Raw genomic sequence first — 17733 nt, forward strand, 5'->3', positions numbered from 1 at the left:
AGGGCCTGATTCAGACCCGGTCGCTCTGAAAGCGCTCGCTCTGAATCAGGGCCGGGGTTTTTTTTTTTTTAGAACGGCCTCCTGGCCGCTCGCATAGCTGTGGGTGACCACCCACAGCTACAGCGAGCGGCCATGATGAGGGTCGCGATGGTCAAGACCATCGCGACCATCGGGCTTGCGATGAGACCCTTGTGGTAGGGTCTCGTGGCCGCAAGCCCCAGAGAGATTTCGGCTCTAACAGAGACGGAATCTCTCCACTGACATCACAAGTGATGTCAGTGGGGCTGCCCCCAAACGACAGGCGTTCTCATGGGAACGCCTCCGTTTGGGCAGCCACCCCCCCGGCCCGCCCACCAAAGGGGGCGAGCTGTCACTCAACATTGACAGCTCGCCCCCTTTGTTGCAAGACCCTTAGCGACGGAGTGCCTGTCACTAGCCGGGTCTCGCGCATGCGCACGACGGAGCTGGCTCCGTTGTGCGCATGCGCTGTGGGCCACCATCGACCCCGTTGCGAGCGCTCAGCGCTTGCGACCAGATCTGAATCAGGCCCTCAGTTCTATGCGATGTGATATCAGGCAGTTACAGGAGTGCCCACATCACAAGTATCCTCTCATCTCTATCTGGTGGAAGAAGAGATTTACTATGCAGGCGGATGCTATATGCCGTTTTGCGACGGTAAAGCGCATGGATGGTGGATAATTTTATTTATTAAATGAAATAACCTCTCTCTTATTGACAGTACCAAGCCTGGCATTCCTGCAGGTCTCGCTGTATTCCATCTCGTCTCTGATGATTACCGGTCATTACTCCATGTATTGGCTCCCCGGAGATCTATGAATGAATGCTGACTCAGAGCTGTGCGCTATTGCTGCCACAGATGAGATTTTCACAGTTGAGGATTTGTGAGAATATGCTAATGGCACAGCGGCCGGGACTTGTACTGAGATGCCCACCTGAGCCATCACACCTGCCGCAATTGCGTGCACATTCGCTGCATCGGACACAGATAATGCAAACATCGACTCCCTGAGTGAGTCTTTGGCCAATCAGAATGTCCACCAGAGCCATGTTATCTGCGTACTGGATCACAGACACAGCTGGAGAACCGCCCGGAACATACCTCCATTTTAGTTGACACTCCCAGTTACCTCCCACAAAATGTTCGCTTCCTGTCCATCACTTGCAAATCACTGCACCGTAATCGCAATTCAATCGCCACGTGTGCTCATTGTGGCTGTGACGCATGCGTAGATCATCGATAATCGCTCAATTGCGTGAACATCAGATTAGCGTACAACTTTGAACCCTACACTTGCTAATGACTGACCTTTGGTTTGTGTACTGATTCCCAGTGCTGTGCTGCCAGCTCCTGACCCCCGGCCTATCCCTAACAACATGTCTCATGATTCTATTGTCACCTCGGCCCAAACTTCTCAGTTGCTGCCTGGAGGAGCCAGGGGGCCACAGAATGTGCATAGCTCACAACAAAGCAAATTATGTCCTTAGGGTGGCCCTGTTCCATACTGGGGTATTCACTAGACCCATCCCCCATGTGAGCCAGCACAAACTACTAGTAGAAAGTGGGTATATTGCTGGTGCTGTGACAGCAGGTGTTTACTTGGTTCCATCAAAGACCACATCAAACTGTAAGTCCTTTTAACAGAATATTACAACTTTCGCACATTTAGTTATTAAAGATTCCACATATATCTCTCTTCTGTGCTCCTGTAACACTTTCATGGGTGCTCTGATGTCCTACAATATGACTTGCAGGATCACGCCACCTATATTAGAGCTTTAAATACTAGGGAAAAAAATACAAAAGAATTGAACAGAGGTACAGGAAAGTGAGAACGATGTAATTATAAGGCAACCTTGTGAGAAGTAGCGTAAGCCTCCACAACTCTGTGTGTGAGATGTGATGTGTGTAGTGTATGCTATAGTAGATGACTTGGGGGGTGATGTATCAAACATTCTAAAGAGTGGATAAGTTGGGCTTAGCAACCACTCAGCTTCTACCTATCATTTTATAGAATATACTAGATAAATGCTACCTCGGAGCTGATTGGTTGCTATGGGCAACTTCACTTGTCCACTCTTTTTAGAGCAGGGGTTGGCAAACAAGCGGCCCTCCAGCTGTTGTTAAACTACAAATCCCAGCATGCATTGTAACAGTTTTAGTAGGGCATGCTGGCATTTGTAGTTCTACAACAGCTGGGGGGCCGCTTATTGCCCACCCCTACTTTAGAGGGTCTGATTCATTTCCCTCTAACAGTCATAAGTCCTCCTTTTTAATTAATTGTATATCAATTTATGTGGTATGAATATTTGCATTTCCTTACAGTGCATAATTGCAGGCTATACAAAGTTGGATGGAAGCGTAAATACAGCTAATTCAGACAATTCTTTTACCCCAAGTATAGGCTGGTGCACGTGTGAGCTGATGTTGATAAGTAATAAGCTACGCATATGGATAGTGGGCAGGGCAGAGCACAGATGCGTACAGCTCTGCTTCCAGGCGAACATACGCATCCTTTTCCATGCACGTAAAGAGGGAGCATCTGCGGTAGAGTTGCGTTCAACTCTGCATTGACCCTGTAGTTTGTGTAGGAGAACTATCTCCTCTATAGACCATGGGGTACATTTAATAAGTGGTGGGTTTGGTTCTGGTTCTGGTTGCGATTGTGGTGGAAAATGAAGGGAAACAACAGATCTGGTATTCTGCCTTTTACAGATACATTTTTCACATAAAAAACACTCACATTTACAACAATAAAATATAGCCCTGCATAAAATCTTTGTTCTCTCCAACCATAGTAGTGCACATCTTCCTACCAGAGAGCAGGGTTATGTCCTGCACCACTAGGAGATTCCTCAGATTCGTTTCCTTTGTCATCCACATAAGTACAAGTAGTGAGATCTGCTTCTACTGTGCTGTCATTCATTTATACTTCAAGTTGGAGGCACTCATGTATATAAAGTGTGGTTTTAAAATTGGATCCTTCTAGTGTGTTAAAGCATAATACTGTGAGTTCTATTCGCTGAAAAACTTACTATGGCTTTCCTTTGTTTACCTCTTTTTCTTGTTTGTTGGGCTTTTAGTATATTATTATTTAATATATCATTAAAATTTGTATTGCAGTATATAATTAGTGGGTTACTTATGTACACCACCATAGTATAACTTCCTTTCTCATTTCATTGAACATGATCATGTTGTAGTTATTAGCGGTAGCACCCTATGAGTTGAATATAAATCTGTTATAGTGTCAATGGTGAAGTTATTTAATCGGAGGGGGATATCATTGCCAACAATTATTATTGAAAGATAACAGCAGTGACTACTCCCTCATAGGACTCTAATTCATTTACCCATCCATGCTGAATCCCTCAATTACACTGAAGGACAGTGTTATGAATTGAGCTGTTGGAAAACCTGGGAGTGCTTCATAAAATAACAAGAGGTAATAACTATTGAATATCTCCTGGAACATATAAGAAACAGACCACTATATATAACAATTATCCTGATGAAAATGAGTAACGTGTGCAATTAATAGCAATAGACAGATTTTTGCATTAAGATGTTAATGATTAATTCCCACAGTTCCTCTTAACACATAAAACATTAGATTATCCATCATTTCAAGTTCTCAGCCAAAATGATGTCCGGTAAGCCTCATCCTCTCTCTCATGTAGTAGTAGATTGTAGTAGAGGACCATTAGCCGGTGCTACTAATGGCTGAACAGGCAAAGTACTGTGTGATCTCTGGATCCGTTCCCTAGAACAACAAACAGTGGAATTAGAAAATATAATGGCCGTCAGAATGAGAATTCAAGTCCATCTTCTTGTAGGGCACAACTTACATGTTAAGAGGATGTATAAACAATACACTACTGAGGGGGACATTTCTGAGACTGATGCACAGATAACAGAACACAAAAGTTGCTGTAACTCAGCAACCAATCAGTTTTTCTAGTACAGTTTGAATAAATTAAAGGCAGCATCTAGAGCTCTTTAGCCTCAGTGAGCCCACTGGTTGCTAATCACATGTTAGTATATATTATACTAAGGATGTGGTTCCCAAACTGGGTTCTGTGGTACCTGGGGTGCAAATAAATTACTTGGGCCACCATATTTGTAGGCTGGGCCATGTGCTACCTGTTAGCCTTAGAACGTCAGAGTGCAGCCAATTACACAGGCTGCACTACTTGTGTGTGGCTGTGCTGTACAGCCCCATCTGTCTTCTCATTTCTCCTCCCTCCTTCTCTGTGCAGCAAAGTGAGAAGAGGTTAATGAGCACCAAATATTTGCTGCCAATACAACAAGGGTGAATGAGCGCTCTGCACAGATTCCTGTCCTGATGGGAGAATTCATTGTTGTCTCTTCTTCACCAGTCCAGCCCTGACTTTGGTCCACCCACCCAAGTTTGTCACATCCTCTGTGTGCATCTCTGCTCCCTCTCTGTGTCCCTATCTGTCCCTCTCTATCTCCAAAATGTAATATGTACCTGTTTCTCTGTCAATCCTTTGTGGGTATATCTCCCATTGTCCCTCATCCCAGCTATTCCCCCTATGTTTTTTTGGGGGGAGATTCATTTAAGTATGAAGTTCCAACTGTGCACACAGCAGGTTATTACTGATGAAAAGTCTAGCTTACTCTTGCTTGCACCTCTATGGGGTGCAAGAAAAAACGTGTTAGGAATTCCCGTCATAGGACCCACATTGTATTAGTGCACAAGGTTCCAACAGAACCTCGAAGCTAATGGAGGAGTCTATTTACTAAGCTTTAGATGGAGATAAAGTGGACAAAGCTAAAGTACCAATCAACCAGCTCCTAGCTGTCATTTTTCAAACACAGCAGTTAGGAGCTGATTGGAATGCACTTGATCTTAGTAAATAGCTCCCCCCTGGCCTAGGGATGCTGTGAAAAAAATGCTGAGGACCTAAGGGGACCATGTACCAAACAAAGTTTGGGAACCACTGTACTAGGGTATGTTAACCATTGAATGCAAAAGAACCAAATTGTAACTCACTTGAAAGCTTTTTCTTTTTCCCGATCAGAGAAAGAGCGTGCGGTTTTTGAGAGAAATGCGGATCGGTAAGTTTTGCCACTTGTGGGTTTGTTGATATCGTATCGACCAACGCCGACTGGGTTCTGCAATGTGACAAGTACAGTAGATTAACTGAATGTGAGAAACAAGGGGACTGGATAATCCGGAGGTTCTAATACTCTGTCTAAGACATAAGCTTTCAATTTGAAGACAGTACTAATTCAGGGTCCATATTCATAAACGTGGCGAACAGAAGGAAAATGCTAAAAGTATTTGAAACTATTTTTATACTATAAAGCAAAAAAATAAAAAGCTTGCTGTAAATGTGAGTGCGAAATACCCATAGATCTCAGGGAGTTACTGTGTAAGTTTGTGCAGAGCAACCCAAAATCTTAGGAAGAGCTAACTTAGGCCGAGTCAGCACCAGTAATGCAGAAATAAAAAGAACATCTATATTCTATGCACAATAAACTTACATTACTTCCAAAGAGGACTCTGCATGACTTTCTGTCAAATCGCTTAGCAGAGGTCAGGAAGGGAACCGAGGACTGCCTCACAGAAGCGAACACTGATTTTACATCATAGGAACCAGGACCTGGGGAATGCTATCATGAAAAACAATAGATCAAGATGCAGTGACACACAGTATATTAGTATAACACAGGCATAACAGGCCGCACAGACACTTCCTGTAAGAACTCTTGCTGCGCGTACATAAACATTGCAGATGTTATTGCCTAGGTGTCATTAGTATTGATACTGGAAGCTAGTCACTAGGAGGACTGTCACAGATCACCCCACTAACCATGTGCACTTTATTGCTCCCTCTAGGGACCGATTCTGAGCCAGACAAAGTGGCGTACGTGTTTGCGCTCTTCTGTCACAGTCTCACCTGTGACTTTATGCTAATTCTACAATAAGCACTTGGTGTACAGCCGTGCGCAGGAATGTGCAAGGACTGAGACAGCCACTTTGTGCATCTGTAGGTGCTACATTACTGCTTGGTGCGTCACTGCTAGGTGCAGATTCTCCGTCAGAGTGTGGCCTCCAATGCACGCAATTAAGCATCTGATTCCAAAACCCCTCCTGCGACACACCCGCAAAACTCCCATAACACACCCATAAGATGCATCTTCCTGTGTCAGAAGAGCCACCTCCCAGTTACCGTTCAGGAATGCCCAATACATTTCTGATTCCATGCAAAGGTATCATTGGGTCCTGCGACTTTGTACCCACATACTGTGGGACGCTCAAGCTGAAATTTAAACGCATGCAAAGTTGAAAAAACATTGACCAATGCGAGAATATCGGCATTGGAACATACTCATAATAGGGCTCAATGGGTACATTTACTCAAGTGAGTTTTTAGAAGTGGAGATGTTGCCCATAGCAACCAATCGGATTCTAACTATTAGATTCTAGTTAAATGTTAAGTAGAATCTGATTGGTTGCTATGGGCAACATATCCACCTCTAAAAATTCTCACTTTATTAAATATATCCCCTAGTGTCTTCATTTACCTTTATGTAGCATATGTGGTGTAGCACTTGCATGAAAGTACGTGATCACCAGCCAGCATCAGTGGGCTACTATAATTATATATGAGACGCAAGAGTGGGATGGCCAAGTATAAGCTTCCCCAATATATCATTTCTGCACGATTCATGCTGCCCAATAGACACCAGCACAGCAGTTCCAATGCCTTATTTAGCCCCTCAGTTCCTTCCATCTTTAACATACTGTATGTGCAGTCCTTTTAAATAACCAGCTCTGGAAAGCTGTGTTCTATATGTACAGTACATACATTTTGTATTAAGGAATGTATCAAATTCAGGATTCTGTTGGAGACTTGGATGGACCTTAACAGCAACTCAAACATTTGGGATTCATTTAGATCCATGGGATTCAGCCAACTAAACCCAAATTCTGAGCTTACAGGAATGTTAGTGCACAAAACACTTGTTACAGCCAGGAGTCAAAATACTATTTTATCATGCTAAGTCTTAATATGCAATTAAGTAATGGAAACATATTATATGGCCCATCCATAGTTGTGTACATTTGCATAAAGGGTGCATTTGTATACATTCACACCCATCCAAGTTTCCATGGTAATACAGGCTAGATTTTGAAGCAGACATCCTGCAAATGGTTTGTACTGGATAATCAAATCCTGAATACTGACAAGTGGCCGGAGACAGTGGGCAAGCGAGCTGTAGAATATCCTGTCCGTTGGAGTTTTTGGAAAGCGATGAATTGTTCCAAACTTGCCATGTTTCTTTTTTTGATCATTTTCAAGATCTTCAATGAATGACTTTGCATCAAAGTATCCTAGCTCTGTCTGATAACATTCCTAGGGATATAATGAAACAGACATAAATACACACACAGAATAACCACCATATTCTGGCCACTTGTTTTTGCCTTTTTGGGAGAATGTAGGTGGGTTGAGTCTAGCACGTGATGTTCTGAAGCTATATCATGTGCACTGTGAATATATTTCATACACTTCTATTAGCACATTCAGTCATATTTTTAACCTCCATCTGTATTGAATCAGGAATACTAGAAGCAGAATTTAGGGTTGGCCATCGACCATTGATGATTGGCAACCATCGATGGTCTGATGTCGATCATAACTAGTTTTACCGTCAATCGGAGGCCACCAATGGTGAACATCAATGGCAAAATCCAAATGGCTAATGCCGGCTGTGTTCAGCGCATGCGCAGAGTTAAACCATTGATGGCTCAATCATTGATGGTTTCTTACTGATGGTTTGAAACCATTAGCCATGGATAACAGAGCCGTTGTTGGTCGACCCTAGTAGAATTTTGTGCACATGATTGGCGTAGCAGCACTGATAGCAGAAAGGCCGAGTTTTGCATAAAAAAAAATCCTGTGGATATTCGTGTCCCTGATGTCCACTCAAAGCACTAATCTTATAGGTAGGCATGGTATGTAAAACAGTATCTATGCTTATAAAGTAAATGCAAAAAAGATGAGGCAGTTTGTGTCCAGTTCTCCAAAGAACAGGAAACCCAATGTAAGGGCCGATGCAGATTTGAACGTAACTTTGTTTTGCAATTGGCTTCTGAGTGTTTTTGTGCTGTGTATGCTCCATAGCTGAGTCCTATGCAACTCAGTCGCATGACCGCTTCGCAGGCCTATCAACAGAATTGCGTGCTATGCAGAGTAGTGTGTACACAGCGATATGGCTGTTATCAGACTGGTGCATTCATAACAATGGTGTCTATGAAAGCGAGCAAATGCATAGGGACAGTGGGCTGAACAGATGGGACAGCACAGTTGGTATAGTGGTTAGCATTGCAGACTCACAGTTCCAAGATCAGGAGTTCAGTTCCTGACCAAGGCCTTCGGCTCTCCCAGTTTCCTCCCAGACTCCAAAAAACATAGCGTAGATTTACTGACTTCTGATAAAAAAGGACCCTAGTGTGTATGTATGTTCATGGGATACGGACCATAGATTGTAAGAACCATTGGGGCAGTGAAGGACTGAATTGTTCTTTGTAAAGCGTAGCATTATATATTCTAAATGTAAATAAATAAATGCGTACAGCTCTGCAAACAGGTGATCAACCACATTAGTTTCCTGTGCGCACAGTAGCGTATAACTGCATCCAACTTACATTCAACCCCTCATCGGCCCCATAGTGTGAAACTTGTGAGATTATTATATATATAAATAATATAAAATAAGAGATATGGTAAGAACTTACCTTTGATATCTCTATTTCTGCAAGGTCCATAGGGTTCCACAGGGATACCTTGGGTTATAGTCATGGCTTGGCCATCGGGCACCACACAGTTAACTTTGTGCTCCCAGTATGCACTGGGTCCCCCTCCCCCAGGCCAAGGCACCTCAATTCAGTAATAAGCCAAGGCCATAGGAGGAGAGAAAAAGAGAGAAGGAAGTCTGGAATACACAAGAATCACATTCTCACAACAGGGAGACGGAAAATCGGTGACCAGAACCAGACCCATATGAAGCACAGGGCGACAGGGTGGGCTCCTTGTGGAACCCTATGGACCTTGCAGAAATAGTGATAACAAAGGTAAGTTCTTACCATCTCTCTTATTTTCTGCAGCAGGCTCCATAGGGTATCCACAGGGATACCTTGGGAGTTCCCAAAGCAGTATCCTCAACGGTGGGGGCGCTCCTGTGCAGAAAGGAGCTGCCCATGATGGACCCACAGACCTCATAGAATGAGCAGTAACAGAGGGCGGAACAGGAATGCCCTCATGACTGTAAGCCTCAGAAATCGCCATGCGAATCCACCTGGCCAACGCTTGCTTGTTGGCCTGCCAACCCTTCTTATGGAAACCATAGAGGACGAACAAAGTGTCCGACTTCCTAAGGGAACTGGTATGGTAAAACCGTAGAGCTCGTACCACAAGGTCTTGTGAGTTAAAGGCCGGCACTACAATTTCCCCATTAATGTGGAAACTATAGACCACCTTAGGCAGGAACCCAAGGCAAGTCCGAAGCACTGCCCTGCTGCTGTGAAAAACCAGAAAGAGCCCCCAAATCTGACACCCTCCTGGCGGAAGCAATAGCCAGGAGAAACACAGTCTTAGCTGTGAGCCATTTGAGATCCACTGAGCCCAGTAGTTCAAATGGAGGTCAATTCCCAAGGAGCCACAGTAGGCACAAAGGGAGGCTGTATGCGAAGAGCACCCTGCATAAAAGGTGCGAACATCCGAGAGTGGAGCAATCCTCCACTGAAACCACACAGACAGTGCGGAAACATGTACTTTCAATGAGGCTAGACGAAGACCCTTATCTAATCCTGCCTGGAGAAAAGCCAGAACCCTGGATATCCGAAATACCTGGGAATCGTACCCCCTGGGGCGACACCATTCAAAGAAGGTATGCCATACCCTGTGGTAAATCCTGGCAGAAGCAGGTTTCCGAAGCATGGATGTCTCAAGACCCACGCCGTCAAAGACAGACGACTCAAATCCGTGTAAACACAAGGACCCTGAGACAACAGGTCCGGACGTTGAGGAAACAGCAACAGAGCGTCTATGGAGAGACTCTGAAGATCTGAGTACCAGTGACGTCCGACCACACTGGAGCCACCAGCAGGATCATGCCTCCCTCTTGCTTGAACTTCTTCAATACCCGAGGAAGAAGGGAGAAAGGAAGAAACAGGTACGCAAACTGGAAGGTCCACCGAACCGACAGAGCGTCTACCAGGAGAGCCTCTGCGTCTCTTGTTCTGGACCCGTACACTCTTAGCTTGCATTTGTATCTGGAGGCCATGAGATCTATTTCTGGAAAACCCCATTTGTCCACCAGGAGTTGGAAGACCTCCTGGTGAAGTGACCACTTCCCTGGATGTACATCGTGTCGACTGAGGAAGTCCGCTTCAGAGTTGAGTACTCCTGGAATGAACACTGCCGTATGGAATCTCATGCATGAACACCACACATTATGCACAGTTAAGCTGCTAACATGACGCTCAGTAGCGAATGCACAATATCCTGCATGCGAACGCTGTTTATTAGCTGCATGCGTGCACATCTGCCCCAAATCAGATAAACCTAACTAGCGTCTTTACATCAAACCCCACATACTCACACATTACATATTCACATACAAGGTTCCAAAAGCTTTAAAAGGTATAAGATTCAAGTATGCACATTTACTATAATTGCTATGAAATAAAGATTATTTTGTAACTAAGGTTTTATATGTGATAAGTAAGCCATGTTTGGTATTGTACTGATGCATACTCTCTCAACAGTATTCCGGTAACATCGATGTAGAGATCGCAACAGGCATTCTCAACTTATGGACCGCAGAGACTTCAAGCAACAAAATGAACATTATATGACCAACCATTAGGATTTGCATGAGGTGGGAAACCAGAGACCACCAGTTGTTAGAGGCTGGACTGTGTATATTTGAACCAACCTGTTAAATGCCTTGTAACATATGCCCTCTCCTTTAGGACCAATGGTATTAGCAACAAACTTCTCTATTGTGTTGTCTATTTCTGGAGGGTATAAATATGTGTGCTCTGACCCTGGGTTTCGAGTCTTCATGCTGAATGCTGATTGACGAGGGGTTTCTTGCTGATGCCTACATCTGGTCCAGAGCGCTGCGTATGTATAACTGTACTTGGGTCTGTATAATTCCTTTGCGCTAAATTTGTACTTATAACTAGCGTGTAACTGACTGTACTTTTGCTTGAATAATATTTTGTGCTTTGGAACCACAGGTTCTAGGTCTGGAGTCTTTATTTACTGTATAACTGCGTACGCAAAATAGCGTCGTCCTTAGAGGTTTATAGGCAGGATATCAGAAGGTATAGGCAGGGGTGTATAGAGGTTCAAAGGCAGAATCCTTAATCCGACCATGTGATCCATCCCATCTGAAGAGGATCAGCCTCTGTAGAGGTCTTGAACGAAACTGGGCATATTCCACCATGTCGAATGTCGACACCATGGAAATCAGTAATCTCAATGCCAAGTGAATGAACACCTGGCGACCCTGGAGACAGGAACGTAACCTGGTATGTAGGGCTGAGATCTTCTCCTCTGTAAAGAAGATTCTCTGCTGCTGAGAGTCCAACAGTGCTCCCAGATGCATCATCCTCTGAGATGGCATCAGTGAGGACTTTTTCCAATCGATCAGCCGTGAGTATGCAACACCGATATTGTCAGTTGCAGATGATTGCGAAGTACCTCCGGAGACCCTGCTAGGAAAAGCAGGTTGTCCATGAAAGGTAACAGGCGAACCCCCTGTAACCGCAGGCGAGCCGCCATGACCGCCATTACCTTGGTGAACACCTGCGGAGCCGCGGAAAGAACAAACGGCAGCGGTTGAAACTGGTAATGGTGATCCAATACAGCAAATCTGAGAAACCTCTGAGGAGCCGTAGCAATGGGGATATGCAGGTAGGCATCCTGAATATTCAGGGACACCATGAAATCCCCAGGTTCCATAGCTAATATAATGGAACGTCGAGTCTCCATACTGAACCGAGGGACCCTCAGAGACTTGTTGAGAGCCTTGAAGTTGAGAATAGGACGGACAGAACCGTTCGGTTTTGGTACCAAAAAGAGATTGGAATAAGAACCCATCCCCCTGAGGGACGGGGGGACTGGAACTATGACCCCGTCTTGGAGCATAGAACTTACCACTTTCTGGATTTCCAGAGCCTTTGTGGAATGAAGGCCTACCTCCGGAGTGTAGGAAACAAAACTGATGGGGAGGCCTTCTGTTGAAGGAGAGGGCGTACCCGTGAGAAACCACTTCTCTGACCCAGGTGTCTGTGATAATCATCCACCAGTGCTGGGCAAACCAAAGAAGTCGGCCTCCCACCCTGGGGTTCCCCAAGGGGAGGCCCAACTCATGCTGAGAGTTTGCCCTAGGCTTGGTGACAAGGCGTCTAGCACTCCAAGGTCGCTTCTTGGACTAGGGTGTCTTCCTGGTGGCTCCTGATGGCCTGGGAAAAGACTGCACCTTCTGCTTACCTTGAGGACGATCGTCTTTTCAGCCTAAGTAGCAGTCCTAGACGGAGCCTGAGGCGATGGCAGACATGCAGACTTTGCAGCTGCCAATGTACTTACAATTTTATCCAGGTCTGGGCCGAAGAGGACCAGACCATTAAACGGCAAGCCTTCCAGGCCCTTCTTTGAATGCAGACGTGGAATCTAAGAACGTAACCACCACGATCGGCAAGCCGAAACTGCTGCTGCTGAAATCCTGGAAGTAAGCAGGCTAACATCCAACGCTGCTTCGCTAATATAAGTAGCAGAATCACGGATACTACCAGCACCGTCTGCTCCTCAGAAGCATCAGAGGAGAATGACGATTAAAAAGCATCAGCCCATTTTTCCATGGCCCAAGCCACCCAACAGACCGCCATGAGCAGTCTGGCGGATCCCCCGGCCAAAGAGTAAATGGATGTTAAGTAAATCTCTACCTTGCGGTCCGAAACGTCCTTAAATGAGGACATAGACGGCATGGGTAAGATTGCACTCTTAATCAGGCGTGTCACATGGGAATCCACCTGAGGAGGGGTGTCCCACTTAGTTAAGTAATCCTCTGCAAAGGGATAAGAATATGAGTCTCTTTTGGGGCTGAAACATTCTGCCTGGGAATTTCCACGCTTCCTCCATATGGTCCACCAGCTGACCAGAGAGGAAAAACTGACGCCTTACCTTTTAAAGTATGCGTAAGACGATGCAGTCTCAGGGAGACAGTCATCCTCCATAACCCTGCGGAAAGCTTTAATTAGCCCGGATACATAAATCCTGCACTTATACTCAACCGCTTAAGTGGGTCGTTCCGAGTCAGATTCCGGGAGCTCCCCTTCATCTGACATCATCATCGTCATAATGTGGTAACAGTGGCGCTACTAATGGTCTCTCAGCAGGCCGTAGAGCGGGCACCTGCAAAACGTCCGTTAAGTTCTGTACTGTGGCGGACCGAGGGCCTGATTCAGAGACGGATGCTCTGAAAGAGCGCTCGCTCTGATTCAGGGCGGTTTTTTTTTTGTGCGGCCTCCAGGCAACTCGCATAGCTGTGGGTGACCACCCACAGCTATTGCGACCGGCCAGGCCATCGCGACCATCGGGGCTTGTGGTAGGGTCTTGTGGACGCAAGCCTCAGAGAGCTTCCGGCTCTAATAGAGCCGGAAGCTCTCCCACTGACATCACTGGTGATGTCAGTGGGGCCACCCACAAACGGCAGGCGTTCGCTTGGGAACGCCTCAGTTTGTGAAGCCACCCCCCCGCCACGCCTCCAAAATGGTGCGAGCTGTCGATCAAAATTGATAGCCGCCCCGTTTTGGTGCAAGACCCGGAGCAACGGAGCGCCCGTCGCTAGCCGGGTCTCACGCGTGCGCACGTCAGAGCCGGCGCTTGCCTGCACTAACAGCGCTATCATCAACCACTCAGATGCTAAGTCTGAAGTGGGAATAGCGCTACCTGACCAAACATTAAGCTGTAGGAGAGGTAGGATGGTGGGGGACCCAGGCTCCACATTCCTACTCAGCGTTGCTGTGCATCCAAGATGGCCACCGTGCGTTCTGTAGGCGGAGCCGTGGGGAAGGATCCCAAGCACCAGCGCGCCAAGCCTCAGTAGAAAGGCAGCTGGTGCAGTGAGAGAGGGGTCTTTCCCATAGTCTAAAACCGGAAAAGCACCCTCTCTGGCAGGCCATTAACCCTCAGGATGCTGGAGCGCTTCCTTAATGCTCCAGCCCCATATCCCTGGTGGTCTAGTGGTAGCGCAGGATGAGTACCTGGCTCCACTAACTGCACCCCTCAGGTAGCCCCCAGCCCTGAGGACACTGGACTGTGCCACAGTGGGCTCCGTCCGCAGACGCCCCCTGTGCTTACCTTGTTGCTCCCTGTGCACCTGACCACAGTCCTGCTAGCTGGGACCCCCAGAAAAGCCTGCCGAGTTCCCTGGTTCAGTACCGGTGGCTCAGCGCCAGCAGGGGTGTAGGTGGGGGTAGTGGGGGCTTCCGCTGGACTGTCCCCACTAGCCGCTCTTGCAGTCTTCTTAACTTCGGGGCTGTTTTTGCCAGCAGCCCCCATGCAGTGACCCGACTATGGCCGGGTACCAACTGAAACTGAGGTGCCTTGGCCTGGGGGCGGGGTTATAGGAGGGGGGCCCAGTGCATGCTGGGAGCACAAAGTTAACTGTGTGGTGCCCGATGGCCAAGCCAGGACTATAACCCAAGGTAACCCTGTGGATACCCTATGGAGCCTGCTGCATAAATATATTTTAAATAAACAAATTCAAATGTTTTCTGTATTAGTTCCCTAATCGTAAACAATTATAGACATTCCACCCATAACTGCACCAAGTGGGACAATAATAACACCAATTTGACCTACAATGTTACAAGTTTCTCCAGATAAAGTTGGCCAAATCTGGCAATTTCCACATACAATTTATTCATTTACCACCCCTGCAGTGTCTTTGATCAAGAGGTCATAAAATCTTGTGGGTGGCTGTATTTTATTGTACTGTATTGTATTGTATAGGGTGCAGTTATTCAACCTCACCTCCTGATGGTCAGATCTGCCTTATTCAGAGATGTACGCAAACCCAATGGTGTGAGATCTGTGCATGTGCAGATCTCGTTCTGAGAGATCGCTAGCAGTGCCCCCTAAGCCACAACATGAATGACAAGCTGCGGCAGTTTGGGGACTGGGTGGTCTTGAAAACAGATGTGTCGGCCCCGTTTTTGAGGCACGCCGTGGCCAGTGTCTGCGTCTTGCAACACAGGGTTACTCAGATGGCAGATGTTCCCACAGAGTGAGCCGATGCTGCACCCCTCGGATCTGCAATGCATACAGTAGGCGTCATTTTAAACAAGACGCCACCTGTGGCATAAGCATATTATTGCACAGCCGCTGCATGCAGAGTCGCAGTCTGTGCATTATCACCCATCTCTGATCAGGCCCAGAGTCTTCTGGATTTCCAAGTTGGCCACAGAACAGAGAAGATTGCTTTTTCTTATTTTTTTAAACAAGGGAATATTGTGATCATTACATGGTAGCCATAAATCACAAACAATACTTAAAGAGAAGTATACCATTTATATAATAATTGAAAATAAAAAAGTACAGGCATATACTATTGTATACCTCCTGTACCGTTCGTCATATACTGGTTCCCTAATTTCTTATATTCAGTTTTATACATGTACATACTATATGTGGTCAGCATCTTCCATTCAATGACCTCTAATGGAAGCGTTCCACTTTGTAGCATACTTACAGGTGTAGCAAAGTGTCCGTACAGGATGTGCTGTGATCTTGGCCCGGTGAATAGGTCATAAGGTCCTCTTTTACCCACAACGTGCTTCAAGGTTTCATCTATGGAGCATTTTAGGTTGTAGGTTCCTGGTCCCGGCACACATTCCTGAAATATGAGCAGTGCATTAGGAAAGCAATGACACACGGCCCCTCTCATCCCATAATCACTTACATTGCTGCTTGCTGAGCCACATTTAGTCGTTTCGCTGTCCATTATACCCTTGGAGCTGGCAGACTCTGAAGCCCTCTCTTCTATGAGTGTGTGGATTCCCTGCTTTGCCGTAAGTTCCAGGTCCTGGGGTACAATTCTGTGTGGAGGACAGAAACAGGAATCATGAACAAAATAGATCACATAGCAAACATTCATCTGCATGTGACATCATTCACACACTGCCAGGAAGGGGGTACAGAACTGATTCAGGTGTCTATTTATTAAGATGAGAAAAGTCCTTTCTCTGGTGTTTTCACCAAAGGGCTTTTCTGTGCTTTTATTACATTATTAACAGATTAGCACCAGTGAAATCAGTTTGTGAGGCTTACCCCCGCCCCTATAAATCTCTATGGAGATGGCAGCTTACTGTAATTTATTCAGATTGCGTTACACTGTACCCGACAACGGGGACATGCAAAAATGGAAATACTTTGCTTCGCCAGCGTCGGGTCAAGCTACCGTGTAAAACAGAGGGGGCGCTGCCAGGGCATGCTTATATTACTGTGACCGTTCGCCGGCAGCACTAGGCTGGGAATTGGTTAATCGGTCCCATAAATGCACAGTGTGTACCTAGAACTAGCCTACAGTTTGGCTGACCCACAATGTGTAGAGGATCATTGTGCATATTCCTAGAACTCCTCTATCACTGTTTAACATGCTCTACCTTTAATTCATCCTTGAATCGCACATCTTTAGTGTTACACAGTCCTCGCACGCTGGCAGGTTTCTTTTCCATTAGCTCCAGAAATGACTTTATGTTGTATCGACCCGGCCCCATGTTTTGCTTCTAAAGTAATCAAGCATACAAACGTTTCAGAAAATTGATTCATGTTTCCCAGAGTGTAAATTACAGCTTCACCTCACCAGCAAACGGTTCCTCTCCCATGTTTCCTTGTACAGGACATGTGGCATCACAGTCAGCCGTTCTGTTTCTTCTGCTCTTTTCCATCCAGGCGTAGATGCAACTCACTCCAGAACGAAAGGATTATAGGGATTATAGGTTCCAGGCCCTAAACGTCTTGCCTGGATTAAATCACAGTCTTTTTACAGATACAATTTATGTCCAACATTCACATTCTTACTTAAAAATAAGAAAAAACGTGAAAAATGTTTTCTTTCTCAAGAAAAACATATAGAGAAAACCAGTCTTACCCTATAAAATACAGCCCTGCAATCAACAGAGGCTTAGGTAGATGAGGGACAGAGGGGGTAAGTGGTGTCCTGTGACCTCTAAAAGGACATTATTGTTATTCGGATGTAGCCTTGAACTGTACATCTTTCATAAACTTTCTTGAATCTAAAATCAACTTCATCAACTAGATCTTATTTAATAACATGGTGCAATGAGCATGAACTGTTTCAATCCACAGCAACCAACCAGATATCACTTTACAGGACTCTAGAGACACAAATTAATTTATGTAGTTGCCATTGGCTACTGCATGTTCCCCTCCTAATATTTTATGAAATATGTTCTTTAGAGTTTCTTAGCCAGTGGTGTATCATATATGTACTCACTGTCTCTGAAGTTGCCCTCTTGCAGTAAGGTACTTGTGTGTAGGAACCAGGTTTCTTAAATTCAGGATAAACCGCAGATACATCAAATCTATGGGATAAGATAGAAAATCTAAATGTAACTATTTATGTAAAAAAATGTATTTGTT

At 45.5% G+C, this 17733-nt stretch overlaps 1 protein-coding gene across 1 annotated transcript; it reads right to left on the bottom strand.

The window, feature by feature from the left end:
* Window positions 1-3691: 3691 nt before the first annotated feature.
* LOC148431116 (ciliary microtubule-associated protein 2-like) lies at window positions 3692-17310 on the bottom strand. Its single transcript, XM_088466327.1, has 8 exons — window positions 16934-17310; window positions 16734-16856; window positions 16031-16166; window positions 15821-15964; window positions 7240-7407; window positions 5531-5659; window positions 5037-5158; window positions 3692-3782 (listed from the first exon to the last, which is right to left on the bottom strand). Exons 3-8 carry the CDS (start codon window positions 16070-16072, stop codon window positions 3692-3694), a joined length of 696 nt encoding a protein of 231 aa, XP_088322453.1. The 5' UTR covers window positions 16073-16166; window positions 16734-16856; window positions 16934-17310.
* Window positions 17311-17733: the final 423 nt, after the last annotated feature.

Source organism: Taudactylus pleione, unplaced genomic scaffold (assembly GCF_031769625.1).
Source record: "Taudactylus pleione unplaced genomic scaffold, aTauple2 ptg002843l, whole genome shotgun sequence".
NCBI classification, from domain to species: Eukaryota; Metazoa; Chordata; class Amphibia; order Anura; family Myobatrachidae; genus Taudactylus; species Taudactylus pleione.